The sequence below is a fragment of the Dendronephthya gigantea genome, unplaced genomic scaffold (genome assembly GCF_004324835.1).
Source record: "Dendronephthya gigantea isolate DGI-Jeju-01 unplaced genomic scaffold, DenGig_1.0 000142F, whole genome shotgun sequence".
Taxonomy (NCBI): domain Eukaryota; kingdom Metazoa; phylum Cnidaria; class Anthozoa; order Malacalcyonacea; family Nephtheidae; genus Dendronephthya; species Dendronephthya gigantea.
Window position 1 is genome coordinate 511,929 of NW_021163152.1, and position 18,384 is coordinate 530,312.

At 39.5% G+C, this 18,384-nt stretch overlaps 1 protein-coding gene across 1 annotated transcript; it reads left to right on the top strand.

Annotated features, from left to right (window-relative positions):
* The first annotated feature begins 5,846 nt into the window (after nucleotides 1-5,846).
* On the top strand, nucleotides 5,847-18,048 carry LOC114536634 (E3 ubiquitin-protein ligase RNF213-like). Its single transcript, XM_028557986.1, has 3 exons — nucleotides 5,847-6,746; nucleotides 6,980-7,119; nucleotides 7,385-18,048. Exons 1-3 carry the CDS (start codon nucleotides 5,866-5,868, stop codon nucleotides 17,470-17,472), a joined length of 11,109 nt encoding a protein of 3,702 aa, XP_028413787.1. The 5' UTR covers nucleotides 5,847-5,865; the 3' UTR covers nucleotides 17,473-18,048.
* Nucleotides 18,049-18,384: the final 336 nt, after the last annotated feature.

The window sequence follows — 18,384 nt, forward strand, 5'->3', positions numbered from 1 at the left end:
AACCTGCTAATATATTACAGATATTTGTATATTCAATTTTCATTTTGGACTGGATTATAACTAGAATGAAACGGTTTCTTGTAAATCAGCTTAGCGCTGAATAATAGCCCTTCTGACAGTGTTTGTCAAATTGTAACAACTTTTATACCATAGCAGATTTTAAAAACTTTATTAAACCTTGAACAGTCCGACAAAGAAACGAAAATTGGAAGTGATCAATAGGTTCACGTTATACGTATTTATATCGGAATTAAATAAAACTAAATAGAATGATTGACAAGCGTATGCTGCAGGTACTGCTGATCAACGACAGCTGTGTGCACATTTCAGTCTAAACTTTACTGAAAAAATATATCTTAGAGTAATTTTATGAGATATGAATTACATAAACATAGGTGCGAAAACGGCAATCGTTATGTTATTAATAATGCTTGGATGTTGGAAAACTGTTTGTAATGTTTCGAGGTAAAACCCTTTAGAAATTCCCAGCCCCCAATTGTGTAATTTTATATCGCTGACAGCTGTTTCATTGTGTTTTCAAGAATCGCTATAGCGCAACTCGGTGCGACCTCTATTCCGTGGGAACTCTGTACTTTGTTGTTGCAAAACACGTACAAGCCGTTTTGTGAACTAATTGTACCAAACGTATTTTAAGTACATCCTATTTTGCTGGTGATTTGACGACAAGCAGCAAAATTGTCGACAAAATCTCTTTGCCTTTAGCACACTACCTAGAATTTTGCAGTTGTAATAAAACTCGATGGCAGTCTGGATGGCAGATCGATGGGAATCACGTTGAAGTGCAATATATAGTGATGAGGTCTATAACCAGCTTGCACGAATGTAGATTTATCACGGGCGTGTAAAAATCAGTTGAAAGTTTTAGTTCTGAAACATGCTGAAATGTCACAATGAGCACGAGAGTGGTGAACATAATTAAATTATTCACCTCGCCGGCTGCAGAAGTGTCTGCTGTCTATGTATACAATGAAGGTCACGTGACTTCCACGAATTCAGACCGAGCTACCAGGAATTAAAATCGAAAGCCAGCTATCACAAAGCCACCCGTTGAGCCGATTCGACTTTAAACTAAACTCAAACAAGATTTGCAAGAATGAGAATGTTACATTAAACTCGTGGAATATAGGATTCACGAAAATAAAGATGCTCTGAGCGCTTAATAAACACCGTCGTCTCGTCGGAGTTGGCCGTTGGGAACTTAATCGGAAGACTGATTACCGTATTCAAGGTAGCTCCTAAATTGCGTTAACTTTTTTATGCTTGGATATATTGTTATTGTGTATATTCTATTTCTTTGTTTTGTGTATATTGTAGCTATTTCTTTGTTTTAGCAAACGTTGTCAACTGTTGCTGTTTATCGCCTGCGGTATAAATAATAAGGGCGCATTTAATAGAGTTTGTGATTATAAAGTTTGCATGCGTTTTGTATCTTTACCGAATTCGAATTGTCAAAGTTCGCTGAGTGTATCCAGAGCTAGACACTGAAATGTGATGAGATGATGAAGCGGAAGTGCGAAAAATTGTCTTAATGTCCTAAATATTTAAAAGCATTACAGCAGAAAACATTTACCTGTTCCGTATGCAAGGTGATGTTTACGTCTGGTGTCATATTATAATTTATAAATGCAAGTGCACGGATATAAGCGTTTTATATCAGATTTTTATGTGATCGAATCGGGGTGATTATTCTCATCGAAATATTTCGGGCCAAGAATATAGTAAGCATGCACGGCAGTAAATTCAGGCTTTGCAACAAAATATCTCCCTTCGTCAGCGTGTTGTTAAGTTCTACTCACTGTCCCACTGAGAGAAATGTAGGGAAATTCAATAGAATCCTATTTGTGTACACACACGTTCATGCGAACAGGATTTCAAATATTTCGCAACCAAGGTTTCTCCCACACAAATGTTCTCGTCGTTAAATTATAGCTCGGGAGATAGACGACGAGTTGTACGTGATTTTCAGAAAAATTGCATTTTGCCTTTATCTTCTGCTAGCTTTTAAAATGGCGTAGCCAGCCTGACAATTTAGTCATGCTATGCTAATATTTTGGTGTTCATTGACTGTCAAAACAATGAATTTCTAAAGAAATGAATAATGATAATAACATAAAATTTGCATACCATGACTAAATCGTCAGGCTGGCTACGCCACTGCAGTTTTTAGGTTGAATATATTAAAATATACTAAAAATATATTTAGTTGGATTTGTCGAAAATGTTTCCATGCCTTAATTAGACTTGTTTGCAAAGTAATAACGCGAGAGATATATAAGAAAACGCGACTTAAGCCGGTTTTCCACTAGCGATATTTTTCGTGCGAAGCGACTTTATTCCTTTGTATTTAAGCAACTTGTTCCAGATGGTTGCAGTTGAGAGCTCTGGAACAAAAGTAAAATGTCGCTTCGCGCGAAAAATATCGCTAGTGGAAAACCTGCTTTAGACCTGTTTTAGACGTCGAACTTTCATGTGCCGAACCTAATGCTAATAAGCCAAAGTCTCTGTTAAAGTTCATTTGCATCCAATTCCCATTAGCCTTTCTCACGATAACGTTTTTGGGGTACTTTCAAATTTTCTCAAATGCGTTTAAAAAATTATAACAACATGAAGAGCATTTTTTTAGAATCAACAGACCATTTGAAGAATAGATTCAGCCTAAAAATAAAGATAGACGCCGTTACGAGGTCTTACACACTTGGTTTTGAAAAAAACAACCCCAAAATAGCGGCATATTCGTCGTGTAAAAGATAATAGCGAGGAGGATTTGACTACCACTACGACTACCACAACCTTTGAGGGAATATAAACCAATCAAATGCGATAGGTCTATCAGACTAACCAATCACGAGCTTAATACATGCTCCGGCGCATGTACCGGAATCGCTCTTGTCAACAACCTCAGTGGCAAAAACATTCCAGAATCCAGATCCTCGATTATCATTTCTTTCATTTCATATGACTTCGGCACTAGAAAAGTGTGTAATTCTTTCATTTTTATGCAGAATTAATTTAATTTCGCGCCTTTTATGCTACTATTAGTGGGTCGAACACGGACTCCAGGCACATAATGGCTCAGTTTTATCGCAAAGGCGTAAGTTGAATTCCTACCTGCTTCCGACTTTGATTTGAGATGTGTATGATTTCCACTCGAAATTCTCGACCTTTTAACTCATTAACAATTCCAAAAAGTCCGTCGTACTTTTGTAGATCTCTGTCCAACAAACACTAATTGTTAGTTAACTACCAAATGGTGTGCCAAGGTCATTATGTTCAACAGAACTGGAAAAGAGTTGACCATTATGATCAGAACTGGAAAAGGGTGACCATTATGATCATCAAAAGAACAGAAACGACCTTTGAAAGGCCTCTAGATTCTTTGTAGAAACCTAAAAGTTCCCTGATGAACCGTAGCTCTTAGGAATAGGATGAAAGCCATGCACAAAAAGAACAAGCAACATTCAACACTCGTTCTGTTTTTTAGCCTTTTTAATTTTGATGTAAACAAAATTCAATCGTTACTTTTACATTTGTTTATAGATGTTCCCCTAAGCATACAATAAATGGAAAAACTGGAAAAAAATAGCGAAAATAAGAGTGATTCACAGAGTGGATGTGAAACTAAAAGCGACCAAGCCGAGACACAGAGTAGGGATATTAACAATACCTTTACCGCTGAACAAGGTCGAAATGAACAGACGAGGGGAGGACAGGAGTGTTGCGATCCAACAGATTCAGAGGAGTTCAGTAATTCTGAGACCGGGAAAGGAGAAAGCGTCCAGCCATATAAAACTGCCCTTGTTCGATCTAATAATCGAAGTCAAAGTGTTGATAATCCTATGGTACCCGGAATAGGAAGCGGTTCCAGTGAACAAACAAGTTCATACTCAGCCATCTTAAAGAAGAATATACCTGAACCGCAACCACCGTCACCGCAACTAACGCCGGTAAGGACAATCCTTGTGTTCATTCTCTATTGTATTAGGAAGTAAAGAGAATGACTGGATGAACATTTATCACGGAAGAGTACTTCTTTCTTGATAAGAATTTGTCTGAAGAAGTTTGAAAACATTTTGTTACACAAAAAGTTCTTTGACATGAATTCCCCATATTGTTTGTATACGGTTCCAAATACACTGCCCAGAAGTAAGTTAATCCAAATCACGTTCCAAATGCGTTCCATTTCGTCCCAAATCGCGTTCGATTTGCGTTCGGCTTTTAGTGGAACGCGTTCCAGACGCATTCCTACTGAATCAGTCGGAAATCTTCGGGAGTTATCGTGAGAATTAATTAGCGTCGATTCCGGCAACGTAAACGGATTTATTTCATTAATTTGTGTTTACAACTTTACACGTCTGTGAACATGGGAAAGATTTCTGAATACGCCAGAAAAAGAATAATTTCTTTGCAGTCAAGCGGTGTGAACCAAACAAAAATAAAAGAATTGCTTGAGAAAGAGAGAATAAAAACTTAAAAAATTTCCATATGTCGTTTCCTTTCGCGTTATTCGAAGACAGGCATCATTGGCGATGCTCCGCGTAGTGGTCTAAATTCAAAATTGTCACCGGAAGCTATGGCATATTGACCGTGATCGCTATAGTGTATTCCGATCAGGATCAACACCAGTCAACTTGGAAATTTCCGAAGTAGGAACGCGGTTTCAAATCAACCGAGGAACGCGTTCCAAATATTTCACGCGTTTGGAACGCAAAGAAACGCCTTTTTGGAATGTGTTCGGAACGCGATTGGAACGCGAACGCAGTGTTAAGTTACTTCTTCAAAATTTCAAAATCATCTGTACACTTCTAAATTTTGACTGGGAAAACTTCGATTTTGTGTAGCTTGTAACAGGTCCAGCATAACAGGCCTCTTGCTCTTTTTCGAATAGGTCTATACGCCTGCATGAGTGCCATGTAAATAAAAACCCATTATTATCATCACATTATAATACACAGTATAATTACCACGTTTTAAAATAACATTTTTTAGATTTGGTTCTACCTCTTGATCTTTGGAGACTACAATGTTGATCAAGCGATTTTAAATCTCGACTCTAGACCTACAATTATGAAACCTGTCGAAGGTCATGTTCGCGGCAACAATCTGTTTATGTGTGTTGTACCGTTACCTTGCCGCAAGACAAAGGATAATATGACTTATAAATATGGTTTCCGTGTAAAAGGACATGATTTTAAACTACCGTTTTTCGATTACAAGATTAATGCGCTAAGTAAGGAGCCCGTACCATACGTTGAAGCCAATACTTCACCGAAACGAGTGCGCTCGTTCATTCACTTCGATGTTTTCAATTTTCAAGAAGACTCACAGTATATGAGCGAGACTGTTCCTAGATCGGTGGTATTTTACCTAAAGTTGCTGTTAAATTTTATTCCTAATCCCATTGCAATTTCCAGCATTCTTAAGCAAATAGAAAATTTAGACTTCACTTCGTTAGTGACGTCTGGCAAAAGCAACGTGGAAGAGTTTGTGAAATGGATCGTAGAACAAGTTTCCGAAAACTCGGTGACAGACCTGCAGCGACTGTATTTATGTATCGTCTTAGGTCATCTTTGCAAGAATTCGGATTTGTTACCTCGAGATGACAAAACGACAGCCATGTGCGATCGCCTTCTTCAGGTTTTGAACGACAGTTATAAACCCCGCCTTCTTCCACCTTCAAATTTGAAGACTTTGGAAAATTTAGCCACTATTTTGGTAGAAAACAGCAGCAGTCCAAGTTGGCTTACCTTAGCAGCATATTTTTATCCCTATCTTGGGATTGGTTTCATTCTTGGCAAGAAATTTGAAAAATACCACTATACTTATGAGACCGAAGAATACAAGAAAATGGTCGATATGCTCCTTTCACATATCGAGAAAATAGAAAGCAAAGAGCAGAGCGCCTACCAAGATTTGCTAGATTTGGTGATGAAGAAAGCCCCAAGTTTGAACGAGGCTTTGAAGTTATTCGAAGTTTCCAAAGTTAGCTGCTTCTTTGCTGACGATGTCGAAAAGCTGAACTTCTTTGTCAAATTCTATGAAAAGCAAACTGCTAGCACTGAAAACGAAAACGTTGCGGCGAAATTAAGCAAGTTTTACAAAATTCCGGAGAAAATTCGTCACAAGATGCACGATTATCTATTTCAAACATTACTTGAATACGCCAAGTCAGATGAGGAATTTAATGACGACGATGAAGAAAAATTTCTTCAAGCGATCATTTCTGAAAGAGATTTGGCTCTGGATCAAGTGTTTGACGTGCTGATGGAGCTCTCCAAATCAAAGTGCATTCGTCGTCTAATGATGGTTCCTAAAATTCTAGGCAACACGTGTTTTACAAAAAGTTGGCGTGGCATGACCTACGAGAAGAAGTTAAAGCTCTGTGAATCGTGGGTGATAACTAATTGTGTGAACGGTGGCGTTGGTAGAAGTGTCGATGGTGTGGATAAGGTGATAGCAGTTTATGGTGCAATTGACGACATAATTCGATCAAGTCCTATGAATATCGCTAATTCAACTCTTGTAACGGATCTCTCTACCGAAGTCGAAAGACGATTTTTGAAAAATGAAGACGCTTCTTCCCTTCTGAAAGCTTTGGCGGAAATAAAAAGATATCTGTATATCGTCCAGGAGAGCTATAAATCCCATGTAGAGAACATATTGAAGAAGAAGCCCAAAAAAGTGTTGAAAGAGTCATGCACAATTCTTATGGAACATTGTAGCAACAGGTATACTCGTTGACGCACCGTTAAGGGAACGGACGCCTCAAAATTTTGTTGATCGAATACGTCAATTACGAGAAGGGTCGAGATTTCGTGTTACACTTCGTTAAGGCGTGAAATTTGAGTCGAGTAGCCGATTACATTTACCTTGGAAATGGCGTTTAAAGTTGTTTCGTAACTATACTATACAAAAAAACGTTTCGACTTAACACTAAACTTCTAATGTTGTATGTTTTCAGGCTTGCCCAAGAACTATTGTCGTTTATCCTGGACATCATTGATGTACAAGAAATTGGTAAAGTTGGTCAAATTAAAGAAAATAATTTCAAGAACATCTTGGGTTCGTGTGATATTTGGATTATCTTCCTGAAAATACCTGGTAAGTGTCTTTCTGCGTTATATAAATAACTTGAAGTCATAGTCTTCCTTTTCTCTTAATCTCACTGTACCCTCTTTTTAAAAAATGTATTATTTTTGCCATGACCAGAATTTGAGAAAAAAACAGGTCTGTTATTTTTGTGTTTCAAACAAAACAAGAAGCAATGCATTTTAGATCTGTCAAAGAGCAGTCCCATGTGTGCAGTTTAGGTAAGTACCTACATTTAATAACATTGTATCCTGATTTGGATTTTCTTAACTTTCAGAAATTGATAATAGAAAATATCGAATTGGAGAGAAGATTTGTCGAGAACTAGATAAGCGCATAAAAGATGGTGACATATCTTTAGGCTTATTAAAAGACGTCGACAAAAAGAAGGAAGACGTTTCGATGCTTTGTGCCATCTTACGAAATGCTTCCGGACCACCAAAGTGTAACCAGGCCGATATCCAAAAGTTGATTTTAGATCATATCTCACGTTTGATGAATGTTGCCGAAGATTCTTCCAAGAAAATTGACATGCTAACGTCAGCGATCGAATGCAGTAGTAAAATAATCGAAGACGTTTGTGCAGTTCCAGGAATTGAGAGTGTCACGGAGTCGTTAAATGATCTTAGAAAGATCTTGCGCACAGGTAGTGTAAAAGATTTGGAAGATGAAACGTCTTGGGGGGATTTATTGCTGTTCCTAAGCGCAGCCGAAGATTTGCATACAGTAGGAAATTCTCTGTCCTTTAGGACCGTCGCTAAAAGATGCTTGAGGGAATTAAGCGGTGCAAGTGAAGACGAACAGGAGAATGCGGCAACACCAGTGCATGACTTCCATTCACTGATAGCGTTCCTTACCACAACAGCGATAGAACAATTTCAAGAGCAATGGGATCGTGTGTTCAAAGATCCCAAGTCACTGAATGCGGAGACCATGAAGACCTTACTTGGTATTATGAAAGGCGAAGATCTACTTGTTAAAGAGCTCGAAATGCTAGAAACATACTTCGGAGAAAGGTTTTCCCCCGAAATTCAACTTTACATCCACGACTACATAAAGTATCCTCACCTCTTGGAACAAGTGCAACACTTCATTGCTATTCGTGATATATTTGGACTGGAAGACATCCCAAATGATACAATGACGGTACTTTTACAATTCCAAACAGTGATGGAAAATAGAAATGAACCAACACCTACATCGTTGCATCAATCAATGGAAAACATCAAACAAATAGTCTCAGTTTTTTCTGGAGAAGAATTAACTGGTGTGATTAAGGAACTGTCGACATGCAGAGAATTGCTTAGTTTTATGGAAGAGATCGTTGACGAAGACATTCGTTTCCTAATCGATGCCGTTGAGGAACATTCGGATCAATTTGTATTCGAGTCATCAGTTTCCGACCTTATCGACGTTCATGGATTCCTAGCACCTTTGATTAGGAAAAAAAATGACAAAACGTTAGAACTCCAAGGATTTTTAAAAATGTTAAAAGAATCGTGCAATGGTCATAAAGATATAGAAGGAAAGATCAAGCAGTGTAGTATGAACGTGAACAGTCTTCGTGGGTTGTACATGAGCATTGCAAACCGTGGAGAGATGACTAAAGAAATCATTAGTAATTGCCTGAGCAGAGGAAAATACTCGGTGTCGCAGGAAGACGGAAAATGCGAAACTAAGATGAGTTACGTGCTTCCTGGGGATGGTGAAGATAAATTCTGTAGCTACTCTCTGTCAGATCTACATGATTTAAGAAGTCGGGCGCATCTCATAATTTCTTCCCGTATCAAGGTTACTTCCAGTCGTTACAACGAAAGTAGCGAGGATATTGATTTTGATGACTTCATTAATCAAGTAAACCTACTGTCGGAAATTTCCAATCATCTATTAAAATTACGTTCCTCAGGCTATGTAAAATATCGAAGATATTGGAAACGAATAAAAACTACCGATGAACTCAAATCTGTTAGGGATAGCCTTTTGAATGATCAAGAAAACTGGGAGAGTGTTTTGAAGAATGTCCAGGAGAAATTCTACCGTCTCAATTACTACCGCTCCGATCAACTGTGCAAGCTGTATGATTTCTTGATTGGCGAGCCTGCTGTTGATTGCGACGAAGTTCTCTCTCTGATCCATTTTGTCGATAGAACGATCACTAAACAGCAGTTAGAAGATCACAAGGAAAAGTTTGCTGTGTTTAATCCCAATGACAGTCCAGAAATTTTGCTCTCGAGTGTTGGAGAGGCGTTGAAATGCATTTTTAACGAAGTACAAGATGTTATCAGACGAATTCCAGACGAGGGAGAAACGGACTCATACAGAAAGAAGTCGCATCAGGAACGATTTTCGTCGGAGGCAGAAGTCACACCTGGAAAAATCTTCGTCGCCAGTCTCGAGCCAGATAGCTCAATAATGATCAACGTTCTCCTCACGCTGTACGAAAACACGTCAAATGCATATCCGGAACCGTATCAAATTATTTTCTGTAATTCACAAACAAATTGGGAGGATTTACACTTGCTACTGCAAAGATGTTTCATGCATTCAAAGTTCGTACATCGAAAAAGTTTATATTGCATCGCAAATGTTGAATTACTTCCAAATGAATTGCAGTTCAAATTAGTTAAGGCGATCAAAGAGAAGCAGAAATACTACGAAAGCTCCGAGGCAATAAAAGAATATATCGATTATCAACTTGCTTTGATTTGCTGCGGTGGTGACCATCATCACATTGTGGAACAGTTTTCCCAATATACACATCGCATTGCTGGTATGAGTGATCATTCCCTCGGAAATCACCTCCAATCTGGTTGGCCTGACGTTAAAATTATCACATCTAAACTTCCTGGACTTGGAAAAACAGAGCAAGTGAAGCAGCAATCACTGGAGAAGAGTATGGGTGTTGTTACCTTTCCAATTAGTGGCCCATTCGAGCCAAGTAAAGTCATTCAGCGACTAAAAGAGATCAAGATAAAAAAGTATCATTGCTTGCATCTGGATATTGGTGAAGTTAGCGATCCATTGTTGTTGGACACATTCCTATTCCAACTTATTGTCACCGGAATGGTCTCAGCCGGGAATCAATTTTATCATCTCCCTACAACACACATCTACATTGAAATAGCAAATACACTGAAAGATACGCTCCGAGAATCATTGATTGTTTTAAAATACTTTAAACACATTCACTTGGAGTGGCAGAATTACAAGGACTTCCTGGTCAGCTCCAAAATAACGAGTAATGTTCAAGTCGTTTGCCAATACTTAGATCTCTTTGACCGACAAGGCCTTGATTCAAATGAAATTTCTTTCTGTGGAGAGAATACATTTAAACCTTTGCCGCCAGTTCGCTGCAAACAGCTTTTAGCGAGGTATTTTTCATCAGCTGCAGATGTTACCTTTACAATACTACACACATTTCTGGGAGTTCTAGCTGACCAGCTTTTAAAATATTCAAAAAGCACTTTTTTCAAAATTGAGAATCTGGAATCCATGGTTGGTGAAGAGTCCACTGGTGTCCGTAGCAATCTTTTTTCCGCACTTTTAGAAGTGTCAAAAGAGTTCGCATCTCGTTCTATTACAACTTCTCCCTCAGGCGATAAAAAGAATCTGTCTCAAGAGGAATCCGCGAGGGCATTGGACAGAGCAGTCGCATCCACCGGGACGTCTGCCGACGATATGGTTGAACGAGTAACGGGGATGATACAGTGGGAAAACAGCAACCATTTGTTGATCGTGTTTCATGGTCTGAACTCGCAAGCGATTACTGCTGTGTACAGGAAAAGATCATCCGTTCCCTTAAATGTTATAGAATTATTGAAGAGTCAAGTGGTACGAGGGAGCACAGAACTTGACGATATGGAGTTTTTAACTGAAGACGAACTACAGGAGAAGTTAGAGAAGATAGCATGCATGAAACTGGTTGGAAAGAAAGATCTATTTACAAGCTACGCCTTGACTCCAGATAACATCCTAAAGATGATATTGATCATATTACGTGTTCGTGCCAATGTTCCAGTTATCATCATGGGAGAGACAGGCTGTGGAAAGACCAGTCTTATTCGTTATTTGGCTGATACGTGTGGTATAAAACTCGAAACATTTAATTTGCATGCTGGGAGGTCGGAAGAAGATACAATCATATTTATAAAGAAAAAGGAATATGACGCTAAGAATACCAAAGAGAAAATCTGGATTTTCTTGGATGAAATAAACACGTGTGATCACCTAGGATTGATCAGCGATGTGATATGTCATCACTCTTTGCTCGGGCGACCATTAGCTAAAAATCTTGTCTTCCTAGCAGCTTGTAACCCGTACAAGTTACGTCCTGAGGAACACATTAAAACAGCTGGTCTCGAAGGCAAGAATATAACTGATGAGTATTCCAAGCTGGTGTACCGTGTCCATCCACTACCTGAAGCTATGATTGACTATGTTTGGGATTATGGTTCACTAGCACCAGAAGATGAACGAAATTATATTCAGAGAATGGTAAGAAATCTGCCAAGCCAGTATGAAGATATGCTCATTGAGTTGCTCGCTTCTTCTCAGGAGTTCATTCGTAATGCTGAAAAGAACCACTTTTGTGTTAGTTTACGAGACGTCTACCGCTGCATTCACCTGATTGGATGGTTTGAGGATATGCGAAGGAAGCGCCAAAAACTCAAGGAAACCAAGAAAGAATACTCCAGGCACTTAAGAAAATACCATTCGATGTCACAACAGTACAAAAAGAATCCAATGATCAAGAGCATTGTGCTCGCACTGGCCCATTGTTATTTGTCCAGATTACCTACTGGAGAGTTGCGGAAAGATTACCGAAGATGCATGATGGATGTATTTAGCCGTCATGACTTTGAAATGAAAGCAACTGATTATTCGGATAATTTTGCAGCTATTGTACGTATAGAAGAAGAAGACTATTTGGATCGGATGGAACTCCCAAATGGCACTGCAAGAAACGCCGCCCTACGAGAAAATGTCTTTGTAATGCTTGTTTGCATCTTAAATCGCATTCCGATTTTCGTCGTTGGCAAGCCTGGATGTAGTAAGTCATTATCCATACAGTTAATCCGAAGCAACCTACGAGGACGTGATTCGCAAAATGTTTTATTCCGAAAGTTACCACAACTTTATGTCGTCTCATATCAAGGCTCAGAGTCGTCCACATCAGAAGGAATCATCAAAGTGTTTGAAAAGGCACGAAAATATAAAACCCACAACAAAGATGGAAATGTTCTGCCAGTCGTTTTACTGGATGAAGTAGGATTGGCTGAAAATTCTAAGTACAACCCTCTCAAAGTCCTTCATAGCTTGTTGGAGCCCGGTAAAGGAGAATTTCCAGATGTTGCTGTTGTGGGTATTTCAAACTGGTCGTTAGACGCTGCGAAGATGAACCGGGCAATTCATCTGTCCAGACCGGAACCAACCAGGGAAGATCTATATGACACAGGGTACTCACTCCATTACGCTGATAGTACAGATGGAAGCCAACGCTTGGGAGAAAAGGTATTAAAGTCCTTGGCGGATGGTTACTTCGAGTATGAGGAACAACAACATGATAATTTCCATGGTCTTCGTGATTACTACTCCTTGATTAAAAGCTTGACAGGTTGTAGCACCTCTCAAGACGTTAACATGTCATTACAGCGTAATTTTGGTGGCCTCTACGATGAAGTAGCCAACATTCAGAAGATTTTCCTGGACAAGTTGAGCAAAACTCTAATATCCAGTGATGAAGATATCATTCCAGTCACTCAGTTAATTCAAGCGAATCTTGCAGACGCCCACGCCAGACACCTGATGCTTATAACAAGAGGAGATTCAGCCCATGGTATCTTGAAACAAATTTTGTCCAGCCTGGATAAGGAAAGTATTACGATTTTTGGCAGTCGATTTGAAGAAGACCTGTCCGAGGACTACAACTACAGAATTCTAAGTCGTATTATTCTTTGCATGGAGAGAGATTGTGTGTTGATATTGAAAGATCTGGAAAATATTTATGGCAGTCTGTATGATCTTCTAAACCAGAATTACGCCGTGGTCGGTAAAAGAAAAAATTGTCGTGTAGCTCTTGGAGCATATAGCAACCCGATGTGTCAAGTTCACGACGGGTTTCGATGCATTGTTCTTATGGATGAACAGAATGTTAAGGACTCTGATCCGCCATTTCTTAACAGGTTTGAGAAACAAGTCCTGCGTTTCTCTGATGTACTAACCGAGGAGCAACAAAAGGTTATCACTGAGCTCCATCGCTGGGTCCAAGCAATGTCAACAGTCGAAGGTTTAGAGTCTCATTTCTGCGAAACTGATCTGTTCATTGGTTTTCACGAAGACACTCTTCCATCTCTGGTTTTGTCGCATCGCAATGAAACTGACATGGAGGAGGTTTCAAAGAAATGTAAAGATGACTTGATGTGGGTAGCTTCCCCTGATGGTGTGCTTCGCGCGAAGAAGTGCAATGTTTTGAAAGAGAATGACCAAGATATCCACGAATTAAATGATGAGTATTTCAAGAAACCACTACATGAAGGACTTGCTGCTTTTCTGGATCACGTTGTGAACAACTTTCAGAAATCACCTTTCTTTGGCAGTGATGAGGTTGGCTCGAAAACTGTGGTTATGACCTTCTCCAACATTTACACAGACATTGGTCAGTGTTTAAGCAATAATCCTAAATGTCAAGTGGAAAGACTAAGTGCATATAAGTCAGAGAAGCAGTTGGCAGAAAGAATAAATGCCTTCTGGAATTCATCCGAAAAAGAGCTGTTGGTATTGCAGTGTAAACCTGACATGGATGCTCCACACCTACTTCTCGCACGTTCCATCATCGAAGAAAAAAGGGATTCCTACAAACAGTGCTCATCTGAGATGGACTCCTACGCACACAAGCATGTTTGTATCGTATTGCATGTGCAACGCGTAGAAAATGAAGATGTACCATGGCAGTTTAGTTTCCTGTGTGGTTGGAGACAAGTGTTCCTTGACGTCCTTGAACGACCTATAGTTCCCCTAAATGAAATACTTGGTGAAAGTGTCCAGAAGCTTCTCACATCTTCGATATGGCCAATACGTAATTTTACACAAAACGATCTCTTATGGTGCTTCACCTGCATTAAATATACACAAAGCCAACGACCTCTAGATAGTGTTTTGCACATTGCAAAAAATCTTTTCAGTTCCAGCCAGATTGCACAAGCCATCGAGAGACTAATCTTGCAGTCGATAAACTTAAATTCTCTCCATAAAGATCAGGGATCTCACCTAAAAGAAAGTTGGCAAGTTCAGGTCGCTTGTGACCGCCAGTCTCTAGTGAATTCGTCCACATTATACGGCGCAATGGAGCAGTATGTCTCGCGTTTAGTTCGAAATCCATTGGCAAAAATCATTTACTTCTTGGAAAAAGAGAACGCGTGGCCCCCTCATTTGGTTCATGACTACAGTGAAACTCAGATGCAAGAGTTAGAATCCATTTGGTGCAATTTTATCAATCAAAACGCTATTTTTGAAGTATCACAGATTTCAGAGCCACTTGGGACAGAATGTTACATTCTTGACACAACAAGCTTAGATCTCTACCTGCCTTTCAGCCAAGTAGTGGTGAGAAAAGCTGACGGCGCCAAAGAGCTGTTCTTCGAAGATCATGCAACACTCCTGGAGAATTGTGATAATTTGGATGAAAATGGTCAACTAAAGCTGACAGTTCGAAAACAGCGAATTGAAAGATTCTCGAAAACAATCATTAACCTGGTACCAGAATTCTGCCTTATCACTTCAGATTTTCAACATTTATATCTGAAAGATGTTCTTGCTATAGTGACTGCCGACTTCAGTGAAACGTTGAGCCGTTCTCAGCGAGTTTCCATAGCACAGGCAACTTTTATATCCGAAGTTGAACGGTATTTGCCGGTAAAAGATATGCCTCAGTTTTGTGCATTACTTCACACGTTTGTATGGGATTATCAAGAACAAATGCTTGATTCACTGAGAATGGTCGATTTCTGTCGACCATTTATAGACTTGAACGTTCAGTCAAGTTTAATCGATGTGTTTTGCAAGTCTGAAGAAGTAATGATGATAGAAGCAACTGAAACTCCTCACTCAGAAGTAGAGATCAACAGACGGTCAGATAGTGGAAGTAAAAATGATTCGTCGAATGATCTTTCGGAAGCAGTAAAGATTACTGGGAACGAAGCGGAAAGCGCCAATTGGCCATTTATAGGGCAAGATTTTCTGTCAAATCTGACAGATGAGATGCTGTACGGTTCAGAAGGAGCCACGACTGTGAACATTGATGAAACGTTTGATTCGGAGGAATCAAGTATACAAGATAACACGAATAGAAATGATGCGTGCAATGAAGCTCATGAAAGCAAAATAACACATTGGCCTTTGATGGAACCCAACAATGCAATTGATGACATGTTCCGCAGCTCAAAGGAAGTCGTGCATGCGACAAGTGCTTATACAGAGAAAACGTCTTACAAAGAATTTAATGAAGTAGTGTTCGCTACAAGCGAAACAGAAAGATCAGATGGCGGTGAGTTGAATTTTCAAACTGAACTCCAGGCACATGAAACGGAGCCAAGTCAAATGAGCGATGATGATGAAAAATATCTTTCACAAGATTTTCAGGACGAGAAAAAGCATTTCAAAGAAATGAAGAATCACGAATATTTTCCTGAAGACAAACAGCAAGAAGTGCCAGAAAATTTAGAATGTCAGGTTAACTCAGAAAGATTTGGAGACATTTTAGTTACGGTATATTGTAAAGAAATGTTTCCATCGCACCAAATCATCGAAACAAATGGTGGCCTCGAATCGTGGATACGCAATGCAAACTTGCTACTTTCATCAGCATTCAAGATTAGCGAACAATCTCCAGCATTCCATTACCTACGATTGTGTACTGACTTTGCAAGGATCATCTTTACTTCAATTGCTCTACCGACGAGTTTATCTTCGTTATATACTTTAAACGAAATCGGCCTGCGTCTTGAACCAGAGTACCTGGATCACGAGGATTCATTTCAAATGATAACAGAGGAATTAATTCGACCGTTGGAAGAAGAAATGGAGAATCACAAGGATAAACAGGAAGCTTTACAGAAATTTTCAGCTCTGTTTTATGGTCGTTGTATTGACACAAACGTTGATACTTGTGCTGTTCGTCCGATAATCGAACATGTTCTGTCTTTGGAGAGACCGAAGTTGGTAATGATGATGAGTCCTGTGATCTTGCGGCTACTCAAGGTGGAAGAAATGGAGTCACCGGGAATATTTATTAATTTAATCGCCGACCCAAGCGCTATAGTGAACTGTCCCTGTCTTCAGATTATTGACGACGTTTTCAAAGATCTATACACGAATGATTTGATGCATCATGATTCGTATGCAGCAGTAATGATTTGTGATCTAATCCAATCTCTAATGAATTTTGAGGATAATTTTAGAATCGAAGACATCGACAGCTCTGATTCTGAAGAACTTAAGATCGCTAAGTTAGCAATGGGACTGATATCAAATACCTGTGAAACTAGTGGTCTAGTCATACTTTCAGCGGTCGCATTTCTCCGAGGATTCTTTACAATGTTAGCACATTTCGTAGCTGAAAGACCCAGTATTCTGAAGGAACACAGTCTGTATGCTCATATGATGAAAGAAGTCAATTCGATACTCAGAGGTTCAAAAACATCGTTGCAGATGTTTTTCTTAAAGCAACTCCACAGGAAGGCAAGTCTATTTGATATAGAAAAGTGGATAAGTGAAAGTAGCACTCTTCCAACGTTACAAGAACAATGGCAAAACGAAAGAAGTCAATACAAGATAGTGTTTACAACTGTTTTGAAGTATCCTGAGTATAAAGAAGCGAAGGCAGCATATTGGAAACTGATGTCAAACGATGAATCATGTATGAAGGAATTTATAGAAAGATGCCAAAGCTCACCTAATCATGCTTTTGCCTTTGTCGGAATCCTCGTAAACATGATTTACTTGCAGCGCACTGTACGAAAGCTCACCGATAAAGACGAGGTACTAGTCAACTGGTTTGCAAGCAACGTAGTCTCGTTCTCCAAACTGCTGCAGGAGCTTTCGCTGAGAGTTTTAGGCCGTCGTGATTTCTACTGTCCAGAACTCCAATTATCACCCGAGTCCTCGGTAGAAGACGTTGAAATGGCGCTGCTAGTTCTTCACATCGCAACCGTCGTCGCTACAAATCAAGAAGCTGAAAACTCACTATTCTACAACTACTTCATCAATCCCGCTGAATTTAAAAAGATGCACGAGGACGAGATGCGTTCCGTGTTTGAATACCCACCATATGTCAAAGAATCCACCGGTTTACATGCTCGTGTGGTTTAAGATTCGCCTTTAAGAGTAATGTTATGGATAAAGTATGTCCACATTGTCATGGAATCCCAAGTGACGAGACAGAGAGTATCACATCTGCCGAGACTTACGCCAAACTACCACTCTCCGCTCATGGTGAAACAATTCCAGGATGGGCTCTTTGCACAAAACATTTGCGTCCAACCGTCTATCGTGCCTTACACCTCATCATCTATTCATCTTGCTACGCTGGTGTAGCTCTCGACACTTCGACGGAGGGCGACTTGTCCAGTGTCTTAAATATACAACTCGGAACTAGTCCTGTGAATCTTAGAAGCCCAGCTAGCATTTGTTTTGAGACTATAAAAAGTGATCTAATCCATCTTACAGAAATTCTTAGTTGCACGAAAACTACTGCAGTCAAAACGATGCATCTTGTGGTCGAGAAAACGTCGGATCTTATATCACAAATCAAAGTAAAAGGAGAGAATGAATGTTCAACGCCGATCATGTATCGAGAATGGGAAGACGAATTTTCCAAGCGTACAGAAGAAGTGTTTTTGAAAGCGCGCGAGACATCAGTGGAAATAAAGGAGATGATGAAATTACAAAGGATGACAGCCAAGCAAAGGTTACATTGGAATGTCTCATCTTGGAACTCGACGATTATCCTGAACAAGCAGAAGAGCAGAACAAACATTTAAAGAGATTATTTTGTGTGACAAAACCATCTCTTGAAGACTTCCGTTCGGTATTTTTGCACTCTCCAAAAGAAGTCCAATCAAAGCACAGTTTCTTGGCCTTGTTCTTCGCACAGTTTGATCAGCTCGCGATGATAGGCAATCTTTATCATCTGTTGAAATGGTCTCGCCTAGTATCATCTGCACTAACCCATCGCATTAGTAGACAGGATGCACACGCCCAGTCCAGACGATTTCATCAGCG